This window comes from Ranitomeya imitator, chromosome 6, assembly GCF_032444005.1.
Source record: "Ranitomeya imitator isolate aRanImi1 chromosome 6, aRanImi1.pri, whole genome shotgun sequence".
Lineage (NCBI taxonomy): Eukaryota > Metazoa > Chordata > Amphibia > Anura > Dendrobatidae > Ranitomeya > Ranitomeya imitator.
The window spans coordinates 214,308,919-214,324,966 of NC_091287.1; the positions used below are offsets into that span (position 1 = coordinate 214,308,919).

The following is a 16,048-nucleotide window of genomic DNA, read 5'->3' on the forward strand; positions in this document are numbered from 1 at the left end:
AGTTCCCACGTCCCAGAGCTCGTCCTTATTATCAGTAATTATCAGGTCATTCCGTGTGCTCTTAACCACCAGGTCCATTATTGTCCTGACCACCAGGTCATAACAGGGCTGTTTCTCTGCAAAGGGGCCAGGACGACTGATCCGGGTACATGAAAGAATGAATGGGGCCATGTATCGTGAGATTTTGAGTGCAAACCTCCTTCCATCAGCAAGGGCATTGAAGATGAAACGTGGCTGGGTCTTTCAACATGACAATGATCCAAAGCACACCGCCAGGGCAACGAAGGAGTGGCTTCGTAAGAAGCATTTCAAGGTCCTGGAGTGGCCTAGCCAGTCTCCAGATCTCAACCCTATAGAAAACCTTTGGAGGGAGTTGAAAGTCCGTGTTGCCAAGCGAAAAGCCAAAAACATCACTGCTCTAGGAGAGATCTGCATGGAGGAATGGGCCAACATACCAACAACAGTGTGTGGCAACCTTGTGAAGACTTACAGAAAACGTTTGACCTCTGTCATTGCCAACAAAGGATATATTACAAAGTATTGAGATGAAAGTTTGTTTCTGACCAAATACTTATTTTCCACCATAATATGCAAATAAAATGTTAAAAAAACAGACAATGTGATTTTCTGGATTTTTTTTTCTCAGTTTGTCTCCCATAGTTGAGGTCTACCTATGATGTAAATTACAGACGCCTCTCATCTTTTTAAGTGGTGGAACTTGCACTATTGCTGACTGACTAAATACTTTTTTGCCCCACTGTATATATATATAATCACATTGTCTGTTTTTTTTATCATTTTATTTGCATATTATGGTGGAAAATAAGTATTTGGTCAGAAACAACATTTCATCTCAATACTTTGTAATATATCCTTTGTTGGCAATAACAGAGGTCAAACGTTATCTGTAAGTCTTCACAAGGTTGCCACACACTGTTGTTGGTATGTTGGCCCATTCCTCCATGCAGATCTCCTCTAGAGCAATGATGTTTTTGGCTTTTCGCTTGGCAACACGGACTTTCAACTCCCTCCAAAGGTTTTCTATAGGGTTGAGATCTGGAGACTGGCTAGGCCACTCCAGGACCTTGAAATGCTTCTTACGAAGCCACTCCTTCGTTGCCCTGGTGGTGTGCTTTGGATCATTATCATGTTGAAAGACCCAGCCACGTTTCATCTTCAATGCCCTTGCTGATGGAAGGAGGTTTGCACTCAAAATCTCACGATACATGGCCCCATTCATTCTTTCATGTACCCGGATTTGTCATCCTGGCCCCTTTGCAGAGAAACAGCCCCAAAGCATGATGTTTCCACCACCATGCTTTACAGTAGGTATGGTGTTTGATGGATGCAACTCAGTATTCTTTTTCCTCCAAACACGACAAGTTGTGTTTCTACCAAACAGTTCCAGTTTGGTTTCATCAGACCATAGGACATTCTCCCCAAACTCCTCTGGATCATCCAAATGCTCTCTAGCAAACTTCAGACGGGCCCGGACATGTACTGGCTTAAGCAGTGGGACACGTCTGGCACTGCAGGATCTGAGTCCATGGTGGCGTAGTGTGTTACTTATGGTAGGCCTTGTTACATTGGTCCCAGCTCTCTTCAGTTCATTCACTAGGTCCCCCCGCGTGGTTCTGGGATTTTTGCTCACCGTTCTTGTGATCATTCTGACCCCACGGGGTGGGATTTTGCGTGGAGCCCCAGATCGAGGGAGATTATCAGTGGTCTTGTATGTCTTCCATTTTCTAATTATTGCTCCACTGTTGATTTCTTCACTCCAAGCTGGTTGGCTATTGCAGATTCAGTCTTCCCAGCTTGGTGCAGGGCTACAATTTTGTTTCTGGTGTCTTTTGACAGCTCTTTGGTCTTCACCATAGTGGAGTTTGGAGTCAGACTGTTTGAGGGTGTGCACAGGTGTCTTTTTATACTGATAACAAGTTTAAACAGGTGCCATTACTACAGGTAATGAGTGGAGGAAAGAGGAGACTCTTAAAGAAGAAGTTACAGGTCTGTGAGAGCCAGAAATCTTGATTGTTTGTTTCTGACCAAATACTTATTTTCCACCATAATATGCAAATAAAATGTTAAAACAACAGACAATGTGATTTTCTGGATTTTTTTTTCTCAGTTTGTCTCCCATAGTTGAGGTCTACCTATGATGTAAATTACAGACGCCTCTCATCTTTTTAAGTGGTGGAACTTGCACTATTGCTGACTGACTAAATACTTTTTTGCCCCACTGTATATACCTATTCTATGTGTACACATTTATTCTACCTATTCGATTGTAAGCTGTCAGTGTGATTTTACTGTACACCGCACTGAATTACCGGCTTTTCTCTCTAACACCGCTGCGTATTTCTCGCAAGTCACACTGCTGGTCCGTGTGTAATCCGTATTTTTCTCGCCCCCATAGACTTTCATTGGCGTATTTTGTGCGCAATACGGTGACAAACGCAACATGCTGCGATTTTGTACGGCCGTAGAAAGCCGTATAATACGGATGCGTAATATACAGCTGATAGGACCTGACCCATTGAGAATCATTGGACCGTGTGTAATGCGTGTTTTACGGACGTATTTTATGCGCTCATACATCTGTAAAACTCGCTAGTGTGACGCCGGCCTCACTCTGCTGCCTCATTAAACTAAATGGATTCCTAGGGAATTTCGTCTAAATCACGATATTCTGAGGTTTAGATGGAAATCACAGTACAAGTGCTTAGCGTAGAATGTCGGATAAATATGATCCCAAACGTTATGTAAAATGTTCCAATTATAAGTTTCAATCTGTTAACGGAAACATAGAGGGCTTCCAAGTTACTGGTAGTACAAAGAATCTGGAAAACAATATCGGTCTTCTTTGCTCCAAAAAGAAATTTAGCAAATTCTGCACTCTCAAATCCAAATGTACCCTCCCTTCTGAGCCCAATAGTGTGCCGAAACCACATTTAGCGTCCACATGTTAGGCATTTCTGTAGCGATAACAGCCCACCTAATTTACAGGTGGGTGTCTCTTTCAACTTACTGGTGACTACAGCTTACTGGATACTACCATGGCAGTTTGCAATTTTCACTCAGCAACATCCACTACTGCTTGTTTCTGGAAAACACCCATGGAGTCAAAATAGTCACTAAACCTGTGGGCAAATTTCCAAGAGGGGTATCATTTCCCAAATTGGGTCACTTGATTGGGGTGATTTTGCTATCTCTGTATATGGAGTCTGCAGACTATTCTAGGAAAATCTGCGCTCCAGGAGCCAAATAGCTCCTTAGCCTCCCGAGTCTCGTCATGTGGCTAAGCATTAATGTATAGCAGCAGAAATTGTGGGGCAAATTTTGGTGCTATTTTTGCCAATTTCCAACTGTGAAAATGTAAAATCTGAGGCTAAAACAAAATTTTGGTGGTAAAAATGTAATTATTTTTTTTCACTGCCCAATGATATAAAATTCTGTGACACACCTGTGGTGTCAATATGATATGATCACCCTAAATGAATTCATTGAAATTTGTAGTTTGTATAATCGGGTCACTTATGGGGGGTTCTGCTGTTCTGACACATCAGGGGCTCTACCAATCTGACATGGCATTCTCAAACCAGTCCAACAAAATGTAAACTCCAAATATGGAAACTTCCTTTCTGAGCTTTGCACTTTGCCTCAAAAGTAGTTTTTGACCACATAGCGGGTATCCGTGTACTACCGAGAAATTGCACAACAAATTTTGGGGTCCATTTTCACCTGCTATCCTTATGAGGCTAAAACAGCACTTTTGCTGAAAGAAATAGAATTTTTTATTTTCACGGCTCAACGTTACAAAGTTCTGTGAATCACTTGGGGGTTCAAAGTGCTCAACACACATCTTTATAAAATCCTCAAGGGGTTTAGTTTCCAACATATGGTCACATATGGGGGGTTTGCACTGTTTAGACACATCAGGGGCTCTCCAAACACGACATGGCTTTCGCTCTCAGTTCCAGGCAATTTTGCATTCAAAATGTCAAATGGTGCTCCTTCACTTCTGAGCCCTGCCGTGCACCCAAACAGTAGTTTTTGACCATTTTTGGGGTATCTGTGTACTCAGGAGAAATTGCATAATAAAATGTTAGGGTCCATTTTCTCCTGCTACCCTTGTGAAAATAAAAAAAAGGGAACATTTTTGTGAAAGAAAAGTAAAATGTTAATTTTTTCCTTCCCATTGCATTAATTCCTGTGAAGCACGTGAAGTATTAATAAACTGTTGTGAATTCTGTGGCAGAGCTCCCTCCTGTGGTCACAAGTGGTACTTCGGCTGATTCTCTCTGTAAGCTTCCATTGGTGGAGGGAAGTGGTACTGCGGCTTCTGAGTTTCCTCCCTCAGGTGATGTGGTGAGGTCGTTAGGTGCTGCTCTACTTAACTCCACCTAGTGCTTTGATCCTGGCTTCCTGTCAATGTTCCAGTATTTGACTTGTTCTCCTCCTGGATCGTTCCTGTGGCCTGCTGCTCTGCATAGCTAAGTTTTCCTTTGCTATTTTGTTTGCTTTTCTTCTGTCCAGCTTATCTATTTGTTTGCTCGAAGCTCTGGGACGCAGAGGGTGTACCTCCGTGCCGTTAGTTCGGTACGGAGGGTCTTTTTGCCCCCTTTGCGTGGTTTTTAGGGTTTTGTGTTGACCGCAAAGTTACCTTTCCTATCCTCGCTCTGTTCAGAAAGTCGGGCCTCACTTTGCTAAATCTATTTCATCTCTACGTTTGTCTTTTCATCTTACTCACAGTCATTATATGTGGGGTGCTGCCTTTTCCTTTGGGGTATTTCTCTGAGGCAAGGTAGGCTTATTTTCTATCTTCAGGCTAGCTAGTTTCTCAGGCTGTGCCGAGTTGCATAGGTAGCGTTAGGCGCAATCCACGGCTGCCTCTAGTGTTGTTGGATAGGATTAGGGATTGCGGTCAACAGAGTTCCCACGTCTCAGAGCTCGTTCTATGTTTTTGGATTATTGTCAGATCACTTTATGTGCTCTGACCTCTATGTTCACTGTGGTACTGAATTGCCTAATCAGAACAATAAACCTCTTGAATGTAGTTTTGAACATTTTAAGGGGTGCAGTTTCTGCAGGGGGTTTCCACTGTTTAGGCACATTATGGGCTCTCCACCAGCAACATGACACTCACAGAATATTTAAACAAAATTTGCATTGTAAAATATCACTCCATCCATTCTCAGCCCTGCTGTACGTCCAAACAGTAGTTTTCCATGACATATGGGGTATCATCGTACTCAGGAGAAAATGAACTGTACAATTTGTTGTGCAATTTCTCCTGTTACCCTTGTGAAAATAAAATATTTGGGGTTAAAGGAAAATTTTTGTGGGAAAAATGTGAATTTTAATTTTCATGGACTGGGTGGTGGAACCACTTTTTCGTGATCCAAGGAGAGCCTGGAAGCACGTGATTATGTGCCTCACCAATTCTGACCTCGGATGCATGGCGGCTGATGATACCGGCATCTGAGGAAGGCAAGACCAGGTGCAACACCAGGACCGCCCTTGGATGGTCGACAGCTGACCCCAAGGGACAGGAGGTAGGAATAACCAGGAATGGTAGACAAGTACTGGATTACAGGGCTGGTGTAGTGACTGGCACAACAGGCAGGTAGGTACTGGTGGGCATGACTGATAGGCAGGTATGCATGGCTGATAGACAGGTAGGCAGGTGGGCACAGCTAAAAGACAGGCAGGCATGGCAAATAGACAGCAGGCAGACGGGCACGGATGGTGTATAGGATAGGTATACTGGGATGTGAGCACTGGCACCTGACAACTAGCAAGCGTGTTAAGGAAAACAGACTAACCACGTTGCACATACACCTCCCATCAAGTCAAGGTACCTTAAATAATAAGTGTTTCCCAGTCATTGGCTGGAGACACTGTAGGAAAGCGCACAATGTCCCTTTAAGAGGGTGGGATGGTGCGCCTCCCAAGAATGGTGCCCAGGGATCTGCGAGCCATGCACAGACCCTGGACAGCATCAGCTGGAGCAGGAGGAGGGAGTGCGGGGCCACGTTGGTAAGTTGGGGCCCTGTCGAGGGAGGAGGGCAGCATGCAGGAATACCAGTACTAGGGTTATAAACTTCTTTGAAGCACCTGGGGATTAAAGATGCTTCAAGTTGCCACTGTAGAGGCCCCTCAGAGACTCTCCAAACGCGATATGGTATCCGCTAATGATTACAGCAAATTTTGCATTCAAAAATTCAAATGGCATTCTTTCCCTTCCGAGCCCTGCTGTGCACCCAAACAAGAGTTTTTCTCTACATATTGGGCAATGACGTATTCAGGAGAAATTGCACAACAAATTACATGGTACATTTTTTTCCTGTTACCCTTTTGAAAATAATGAAAATTGGGTCTAAAAGAACATTTTTGTAAAAAATAAGTTAAATGTTAATTTTTTCCTTCCGTATTGCTTCAGTTCCTGTGAAGTACCTGAAAGATTAATGAACTTCTTGAATGTGGTTTTGAGCACTTTAAGGGGTGTAGTTTTTAGAATGGTGTAACTTTTTAGTATCTTCTGTCATGTAAACCCCTCAAAGTCACTTCAAATGTGAGATGAGCCTTTAAAAAAATGTTTTTTAAATTTTTTTTTTTATAAAAATGAGAAATCGTTGGTCAAATTTTAACCATTCTAGCTTCCTAACCAAAAAAAATTAAGTTTCATAAATTGTGCTGATGTAAAGTAGATATGTGGGAAATGTTATTTATTTAACTATTTTCTATGACATTAACCTCTACCTTAAGGGCGTGAAAAAAAAAAAATACCAATTTTCCAATTTTTTCACAAATAAATGCAAGTCATATCGAAGAAATTGTACTACTATCATGAAGTACTGTATCTCATAAAAAAACAGTCATAGGCCTCTTTCAGATGTCCAGATAATTCCGGTACCGGAGAAATCGGTACCGGAATTATCTGTGTCCGTGTGCTCACGTAGCACATCAGTGTGGCACACGTGCGGCATCCGTGTGCCGCCCGTGTGCCGCCTGAGGACCACACGGACCGTGCAGGAGAGACAGCGCTATACTAAGCGCTGTCCCCCCTGTGCGGTGCTGAAGCCGGCATTCATCTCTTCTCCCCCGCAGGAGAGAAGAGATGAAAGATCATTTTTTCTTTTTTTTTTGTTAAAAATAAAGTTTTCTTGTGACTCCCCCCTCCCATCCCCCGTGCGCTGCCCGGCCTCTTGCATAGAAATACTCACCTAGCTCCTGCGATGTCTCCTTTCTCCTCTCAGCACCGGCAGCTTCTCCTGTGTGAGCGGTCACGTGGGACCGCTAATTACAGTGAGGAATATGCGCATATTCCCCCACTGTAATGAGCGGGACCATGTGACCGCTCACACAGCACAGGCTGCAGCCGCTGAGAGGAGACATCGCTGGAGCTGGGTGAGTATTTCCTGGCCAGCCGGGGGGGCGCACAGGGGATGGGAGGCGGGAGGGGACGCATAAACTTTATTTTTAAGGTGAAAGAAAAAAAAAAAGATGATTCATCCCTTCTCTCCAGCAAATGCTGCTGGGAAGAAGGGATGAATTCTGGATACAGCACCGCACGCAGGGGGGACAGCGCTTAACTGTAGCGCTGTCTCTCCTGCGGGCGGTATGTGTACACGGAGGAGAGTGCACACTATTCTCCGTGTGCAAGTGTGCGGCACGTATTGCGGTACGTGCTGCCGGCGAAAAACGGACATGTCTCCGTGTTTTCAACAGGGACACACGGTCCGTGAAAACACGGAGACATGTGCATAGACCCATTCTTTTGAATGGGTCTACGTTTGTCAGTGTCTCCGGTACGTGAGAAAACTGTCACTACACGTACCGGAGACACTGACGTCTGAAAGAGGCCTTAGAGTCAGTGGGATCCGTTTAAGAATTTCAGAGTTATTACCACATGAAATTACAATTGTCAAAATTGTGAAATTTGGCCTGGTCATTGAGGTGAAAACAGGCTCGGGGTGAAGTTAAACGATTGATCTTTTTGTTTATGGCACATTCCCTTCAAGTTTACTGTAAAGGATACTGCGAGGATAGCAGTACACCACTGATGAAAAAAGCTTAAGTTTTTCATTTTTTCATCAGTGGTGTGCCGCTATCCTCTCTATTTTTCCTGTTTGGCTGTGCTCACTAGCCTTGCGAGCACCCACCTGCCTTCTGATTTGTCTCTACCCATTTGGTGTTGCATGTGGATCCCGTTGAAGATCCCAGACCACCTCCTCCTGTAAAAGATACTATTGACATAATTAACTACACCAGCGAACAAATGGAGAGTATCGACACCAATTTTAGTAGAGAAAAAGTGTACAAAATATTATTTATATATAAATACAAAACAGATAACATATACCGTATATACAAAAACATGAAAGACTATAAAAAATTCCTCCATGCAAAGAGGAGGAAAAACCAACCGGTACACAAATGGTAGACCTCACCGATGCATGTACGACCTGGGTAGCTAGTTCTAAGAGTACTAATGGAACAGGATTTGGAAGGTATCAATAATGAGGGATAATCCCCCTGGTGCCACACGCCCCATGTAGTGTTAACCCCTTAAACAATCCTGAATACAGCAAATAATTAAAGTATTCTACACTTGCCCATCATAGGTCTGCGTCGGTGTGGCCTTCCCACTACCCTTGACGCGCGTTTCGCGATAATAGCTTTTTCAAAGGGGAGGTGTTATTTGTGTCTCACTCATATTGCGCCTTTTGTAGGGTGTCAGCACCCTACTGAAAATCCATCCTGCACCCATGCAGAGATCTAATCCAAAAATATTATGTCAAAAAAAGGGGAGACACATTTTGGTTATAACCAGGAGAAAGAATATAGGGGGAGACAGAAATACAAAGCAAATAATAACATGAACAACGAAAACATATAGTGCGTACATAAGTGTAATCTGTTCCACGCTGCTCCATCATAATGGCATCTGGTAAGTGCGGCGCGGATGGATACTGGTACCATGGGTGTATTGTTTCGCCCCCATGCGCGCCGCACTGTTTGACGCCCATTGTGTTTGCACTCTTTTACGTGTGGAGGGATCTGGGCGTGCATGCGCCAATTACACTCAGGTGCTGACACCCTACAAAAGGCGCAATATGAGTGAGACACAAATAACACCTCCCCTTTGAAAAAGCTATTATCGCGAAACGCGCGTCAGGGGTAGTGGGAAGGCCACACCGACGCAGACCTATGATGGGTAAGTGTAGAATACTTTAATTATTTGCTGTATTCAGGATTGTTTAAGGGGTTAACACTACATGGGGCCTGTGTGGCACCAGGGGGATTATCCCTCATTATTGATACCTTCCCAAATCCTGTTCCATTAGTACTCTTAGAACTAGCTACCCAGGTTGTACATGCATCGGTGAGGTCTACCATTTGTGTACCGGTTGGTTTTTCCTCCTCTTTGCATGGAGGAATTTTTTATAGTCTTTCATGTTTTTGTATATTTATGTTATCTGTTTTGTATTTATATATAAATAAAATTTTGTACACTTTTTCTCTACTAAAATTGGTGTCGATACTCTCCTTTTGTTCGCTGGTGTAGTATTTTGATATTTAGGAGTGACACTCCCGTATATATGATTATATTCTTTGATGTTAGGGAGAGCGTTTTTCTTTGGTAGACTGTGACCATGCTCTCGGCCATTTATTGTATTAAATGCCTAATGATTACTGCTGTCGTCTATTGACATAATTAACTAAATTATTACTCATGTATTATGTCCAAACCTTTTTATTTTATTACAGGGGTTTTCTGGAAAGCAAGGTAATTCAGGACAACCTGGACTTAAAGGAGATGCAGGTGAAAAGGTGATTTTTTTTAATCGATGTGTTTACAATATAATATTCTTTTGTTTAGATGCATCATTTTTTTATGTACGCTCCTTCAGGTGGAAAAAAACCCAATGTTTTTCATTAGCAGCAAAATCAATGAGATTTGTAAAATCTCATTCACATAATCCTTTTTTTTTTTTTTTTTTTTGCATTTATTGACCGGAGTTCCTTTTTCAAAAAAACATAGCATGTCAATTCTTTCTAAATTTTTGCTACATATTTCTACATTAAGAGCTAAATGGCTTATCAACAAAAATCAAATGAAGAAGACGCTAAAATGCAGAAAAAGCCGCAAAAGCATGCTCCAAAAATGAATGTTACTGTCACTTCAGTTTTCTGGCCATAACCTGCAGATTTGCATGCAGAAAAAAAATGCATCAAAAAGTACAATTAGTAAACATATGCTTGAAGGGACACTGTCACCTGAATTTGGAGGGAACAATCTTCAGCCATGGAGGCGGGGTTTTTGGGTGTTTGATTCACCCTTTCCTTACCCGCTGGCTGCATGCTGGCTGCAATATTGGATTGAAGTTCATTCTCTGTCCTCCGTAGTACATGCCTGCACTAGGTGCAATCTTGCGTTGCGCATGCGTGTACTATGGAGGACAGAGAATGAACTTCAATCCAATATTGCAGCCAGCAAGCAGCCAGCGGGTAAGGAAAGGGTGAATCAAACACCCAAAATCCCCGCCTCCATGGCTGAAGATTGTTCCCTCCAAATTCAGGTGACAGTGTCCCTTTAAAATGCATTTTAAATATAACTCTGTATAAATACACCATATAATATTACCGTCAGTTCTGAACTTGTCTTTTTGCTCGGTCTTTTGAAAACTAACAATTCTATTGCTACTCTTTTGCATGTAACATAGGGTCCTCCTGGCTACAGAGGAAATATTGGTCTTCCTGGAATAAAAGGATCAAAAGTGAGTTAAGATGAATTTTTATTTATAAGTTGGAAAATAATACACAAGTAATACAAATACAAAATAACACAAATGTAAGAATCGCATTTGAAGAATAGTCTCATATTGAATAAAGTTACCATATTTTGCGCTTGATAAGATGCACCGGACCATAAGACGCATTCCAAAATTTAGCGAGGAAAATGGTAAAATAAATACATTTAAAATAAAATTGAAAATGGTGCTGCTTTCTATAGTCCACATTTATGGTAGCTTATTGGGGGATGGCTGGGTGGCTCCTGAGGAGCGGGGTCCCAGGAGCAGGAGGTAGGGTTGCTGTTGCATGCAGCAGGAGTAGGGCGAGAAAGTCCAGCCTTCCCTTGCCAAATTCCCTCTTCTCCGAGCCCGTGGGCCCGCAGCATCACCCCACTCCTGCCGCCAGCTTGCGTCAGCAGTGACCCTGTGTGCTGGGACCCCCTCCACCACGGACGTCCCACCTCGTAAGCTACATTTAGAATATAAGATGCACCCCAATTTTCCCCACAAATTTTTTTGCGAAAAAGTGTGTTTTATAATCCGAAAAATACGGCATGTGAGATAAATGATAGATGATTAAAGAATTAACAGTACCTTACAAATCCATATACATCCTACAATGAAATATATGTACAGCGACCTGATTACATTGCTGAACAAAAAAAATTGAGCCAGAGCATACGGTGGGGAAAAAAAGTGTTCAGTCAGCGACGAACTGTGCAAGTTCTCCCTCTTAAAACGATGAGAGAGGCCTGTAATTGACATCATAGGTAGACCAGAACTATGAGAGTCAAAATGAGAAAACAAATCCAGAAAATCGCCTTATCCAATTTGGCAAAATCCAGAAAATCACCTTGTCCAATTTGGCCAGATTTATTTTGCAAAATATGGTGGAAAATAAGTATTTGGTCACCTAAAAACATGCAAGATTTATGGCTCTCACAAACCCGTAACTTCTTCTTTAAGAGGCTCCTCTATCCTTCACTCATTACTATTTGAACTGGTTATCAGTATAAAAGACACCTGTCCACAACCTCAAACAGTCACGCTCCAAATTCCACTATGGTGAAGACCAAAGAGCTGTAGAAGGACACGAGAAACAAAATTGTAGCCCTGCACCAGGCTGGCAAGACTGAATCTGCAATAGGCAAGCAACATGGTGTGATGAAATAAACTGTGGGAGCAATATTAAGAAAATGGAAGACATACAAGACTACTGATAATCTCTCTCAATCTAGGGCTCCATGCAAGATCTTACCCAGTGGGGTCAAAATGATCACAAGAACGGTGAGCAAAAATCCCAGAACCACATGGGGGGACCTTGTGAATGACCTGCATAGAGCTGGGACCACTGTAACAAAGGCTACCATCAGTAACACACTATGCCGCCAGGGACTCATATCCTGCAGTACCAGATATGTCCCCCTGTTAAGCGAGTACATGTCCAGGCCCGTCTGCTAGAGAGCATTTGGATTATCCAGAATAGTATTGGGAGACTATAATATGGTTTGATGAAACCAAAGTAGAACTGTTTGGTAGAAACAAAACTTGTCGTGTTTGGAGGAGACAGAGTGCTGAGTTGCATCTAAATAACACTATACCTACTGTGAAGCATGGGGGTGGCAACATCATGCTTTGGGGCTGTTTCTCTGCAAAGGGACGACTGAGCCGTGCACATGAAATAATGAATGGGGCCATGTATCAAAGAAATTTTGAGATCACGCCAACATCTCCTCTCCACGGTACAAGAGTAGGCTGTTACAAGCTCCATTAGTTCCATTTCAGGTAAGGAAACAGTCTCTGGAAGAATGACTAAAACCCCTTGTCGCTCATAACATCTCTGCCGAATACTACGATCCATACAAAAATCCTGAGTCATGGACTTCCCCAAAGAACAACGTGGAGAATGCAAAGCCAGATCATCCATAAGAGTATCCATAACCTGAGAGCAGCATCGTTCCACAGAACCTGAGATGTCAATTGCTGGAACTCTTAACTATAATCCTCAGCAGTGATGCCCAGTTGCGTCAGTTTCATGATCTAACCTCTGAGACCTAAACCCTGTCAGGTTCATCATAAATCCCTAAAGTTTCAAAAACAGCATTAACAGAAGAACGCTCTGGGGCTAGTGGGGACAAAGAGAATTCCCAAGTCTGAGAACCCCCATGCAATAGGGACATAATTATACCAACTGTGAGGCAGTGACCGATGTTATATGCGAGGGTCGTTATGTCCCCCAGGATGCACAAAGAAGCATATGAAGGCCGTGGGAGTGCATTGCAGTCACAGGTATAGCTGTGGTTGCAATGCAGAAGAAAAGTGAGTGTTGGCTTTGGACAAACTATTTGTTCAAGGCAGATTTAATAAAACCTGTCATGGGCTTTTATATTTTAAATGAACTACAGGAAGGTAGTGGGGTTGGTCCGTTCCTCCTACCGGCTGCGTTTTCCATGTGACCCCATAGTGAAATCCGCCCGGGGCCACCAACATATTCTGGTCGTAGTGGATTATGCCACGCAGTACCCAGAGGTGATACCATTTCGCCCGCAAGCTGTTTGCAATGTTTTGTCGCCTTGGGCTGCCAATAGAGATCCTTACAGATCAGGGGACTCCATTTATGTCCAAGGTGACCAGGGAGCTATGTAAGCTGCGCTGGATTAAACAGCTACGTACGTCGGTGTGTTATCCACAAATCGACAGGTTGGTGGAGAGGTTTAATAAGACCCTCAAAGCCATGCACAAAAAGGTGGTCGCCAATGATGGAAGGGATTGGGACATGTTGTTGCCTTATATGATGTTCGATGATGAGGTACCTCAGGCTTCCACAGGATTTTTCCCGTTTGAGCTCTTATATGGCAGGCATCTAAGGGGACTGCTCGATGTAGCTAATTAGATGTGGGAACAGGAGCCCACTCGGCATTGAAGGGTAATTGAGCATGTGGCAAACAAGCAGGACCGGATTGAAGCAGTATGGCCTATAGTAAAAGAGCCCAGGCTGCACAAAGCCACACGTACAATAAGAGAGCCACAGTCAGGACCTTTAAGAAGGGAACTGGGTGTTGGTACTAGTGCCCACCCCAGAGAGTAAGCTCATGGCCAAGTGGCAAGGGCCATGTGAGATATGGGGGAAGGTCAGAGAAGTAAATTCTAGGGTGTACCAACTCGAAAAAAAGGGAACCCAAACAATTATACCATGTAAGTAAACCTGTTCAAAGCCTGGAAGGACCGGGAATATTTGGTCACAGAGGTGACTCAGGTCGTACCACCAGGAAACCCGCTGGAACTGACCAAGGACACCGCCGGGGCTCAGGTTAAAATTAATGATGCTCTCACCAAACAGCAGTGACGGGAGGCGTGGGCTCTAGTAAAACAGAACACAGACGTATTCTCAGAGCTGCCGGGGTGGATGTTGTGAATTCTGTTGTCGAACTCCCTCCTGTGGTTGTGAATGGTACTTCGGCGAGTTCTGTCTATGGGCTCCCTCTGGTGGCTTTGAGTGAAGCTGCTGCTTCTGAGGTTCCTTGCACAGGTGACGTGGGTTATCCTTTGGTTGGCTGCTCTATTTAACTCCTCACAGATCGTTACTCCATGGCAGCTGTCAATGTTTTTGCATTCGTTCAGTTCGCTCCTGGATCTCTCTGGTGACCTGCCTTCTCCTGCAGAAGCTAAGTTCCTTATAGTCTTATTTTGTTCTCTGTTTTCTTGTCCAGCTGGTTTTCATGATTTTGTCTTGCTAGCTGGAAGCTCTGGAATGCAGGGTGGCCCCTCTGCACCGTGAATCGGTGCGGAGGTCTTTTTTGCACACTCTGCGTGGTCTTTTGTAGGTTTTTGTGCTGATCGCAAAGTTACCTTTCCTATCCTCTGTCTATTTAGTAAGTCTGGCCTCCCTTTGCTGAAACCTGTTTCATCTCTGCGTTTGTGACTTTCATCTTACTCACAGTCAATATATGTGGGGGGCTTCCTTTGCCTTTGGGGAATTTCTCTGAGGCAAGGTAGGCTTTATTTTCTAGGTCTGGTCAGGAGCGCTCCACAGCTACTTTTAGTGTGTGTGATAGGATTAGGGCTTGCGGTCAGCAGAGCTCCCACATCCCAGAGCTCGTCCTGTATGAGGTTTAACTATCAGGTCATTCCGGGTGCTCCTATCCACCAGGTCATAACAGGTGGACCTCAATGATCCAGCATGACAGAGTCACCGAGCCCTGGGTAAGGGTACAGATGAAGCTGTATCGGGTGCCAGAAGCCCAGAGGCAAGCCATCGCAGCAGAAGTGAAACAAATACTCCAGTATTGTGAATTCAGCTTTTGGGCTCCCTCCGGTGGTTGTAGAGGGTAATGCAGTTGTGCCTGGACTGCAGGATTGGACAGGTGTATCTACTAATTGCAAAACTGACTGGGGTATATAGCTTTGCAGGGCTCTTTGGTCCCTGCCAGTTGTCCATTGTTTTTGGAGGATTCACATCCCTTCTGATCTCTCCTGTTCGCTGTGCTTTTCTTCAAAGATAAGTCCTGGCTTTGTTTTTGCTGTCCACCTGCTGTGGACCTTATAGTTCTGTGCATTTTCATGTTTTGTCTTGTCCAGCTTTGTCTGTGAAGTATTTTTTGCAGCCTTGCTGTGTCTCTGGAGATGCAGATATACCCTCCATGTCTTTAGTCAGATGTAGTGTTTTGTATTTTCTGTGGTGGATATTTTCTGGTGTTTTAGTACTGACCGCATAGTACTCTGTTCTATTCTTTCTATTTAGCTAGTATGGCCTCCTATGCTAAATCCTGATTTCATGTCTGAGTGTGTTTTTTCCCTCTCCTCTCACAGTTAATATTTGTGGGCGGCTGTCTGTCCTTTGGGGATTTTCTCTGAGGCAAGATAGGTTTCCTGTTTCTGTCTTTAGGGGAAGTTAGTTTCTTAGGCTGTGTCGAGGGGTCTAGGGAGAGTTAGGTACCCCCCACGGCTACTTCTAGTTGCGCTGCTAAGTTCAGGGTTTGCGGTCAGTACAGGGGCCACCTTCTCCAGAGTACATCTCATGCTGCTCCAAGGCCACCAGATCATAACACTCCAGTTAGGGGTCATTGAGGAATCTCAAAGTGAGGGGGCTAGCCCCATTGTGCTGATTCCAAAGCCAGACAGGTCTTTACGTTTTGTAATGACTTCAGGAAGTTGAATGAGGTATACAAGTTTTACCTTTAGCCAATGCCCCATGGGGACAAGCTAATTGAGAGACTGAGGGAGGCCCAGTACTTCACCATGCTCAATCT

At 43.7% G+C, this 16,048-nt stretch overlaps 1 protein-coding gene across 2 annotated transcripts in view; it reads left to right on the forward strand.

Moving 5' to 3' along the window:
• LOC138642353 (collagen alpha-2(VI) chain-like) overlaps positions 1 to 16,048 on the forward strand; it is a 668,325-nt gene that overhangs the window by 342,990 nt on the left and 309,287 nt on the right. For both annotated transcript variants that reach the window (XM_069730466.1, XM_069730467.1), the window contains 2 exons: positions 9,775 to 9,837; positions 10,731 to 10,784. In XM_069730466.1, coding sequence (XP_069586567.1) covers positions 9,775 to 9,837; positions 10,731 to 10,784 — 117 coding nt within the window. The remainder of the gene's footprint in view (positions 1 to 9,774; positions 9,838 to 10,730; positions 10,785 to 16,048) is intronic.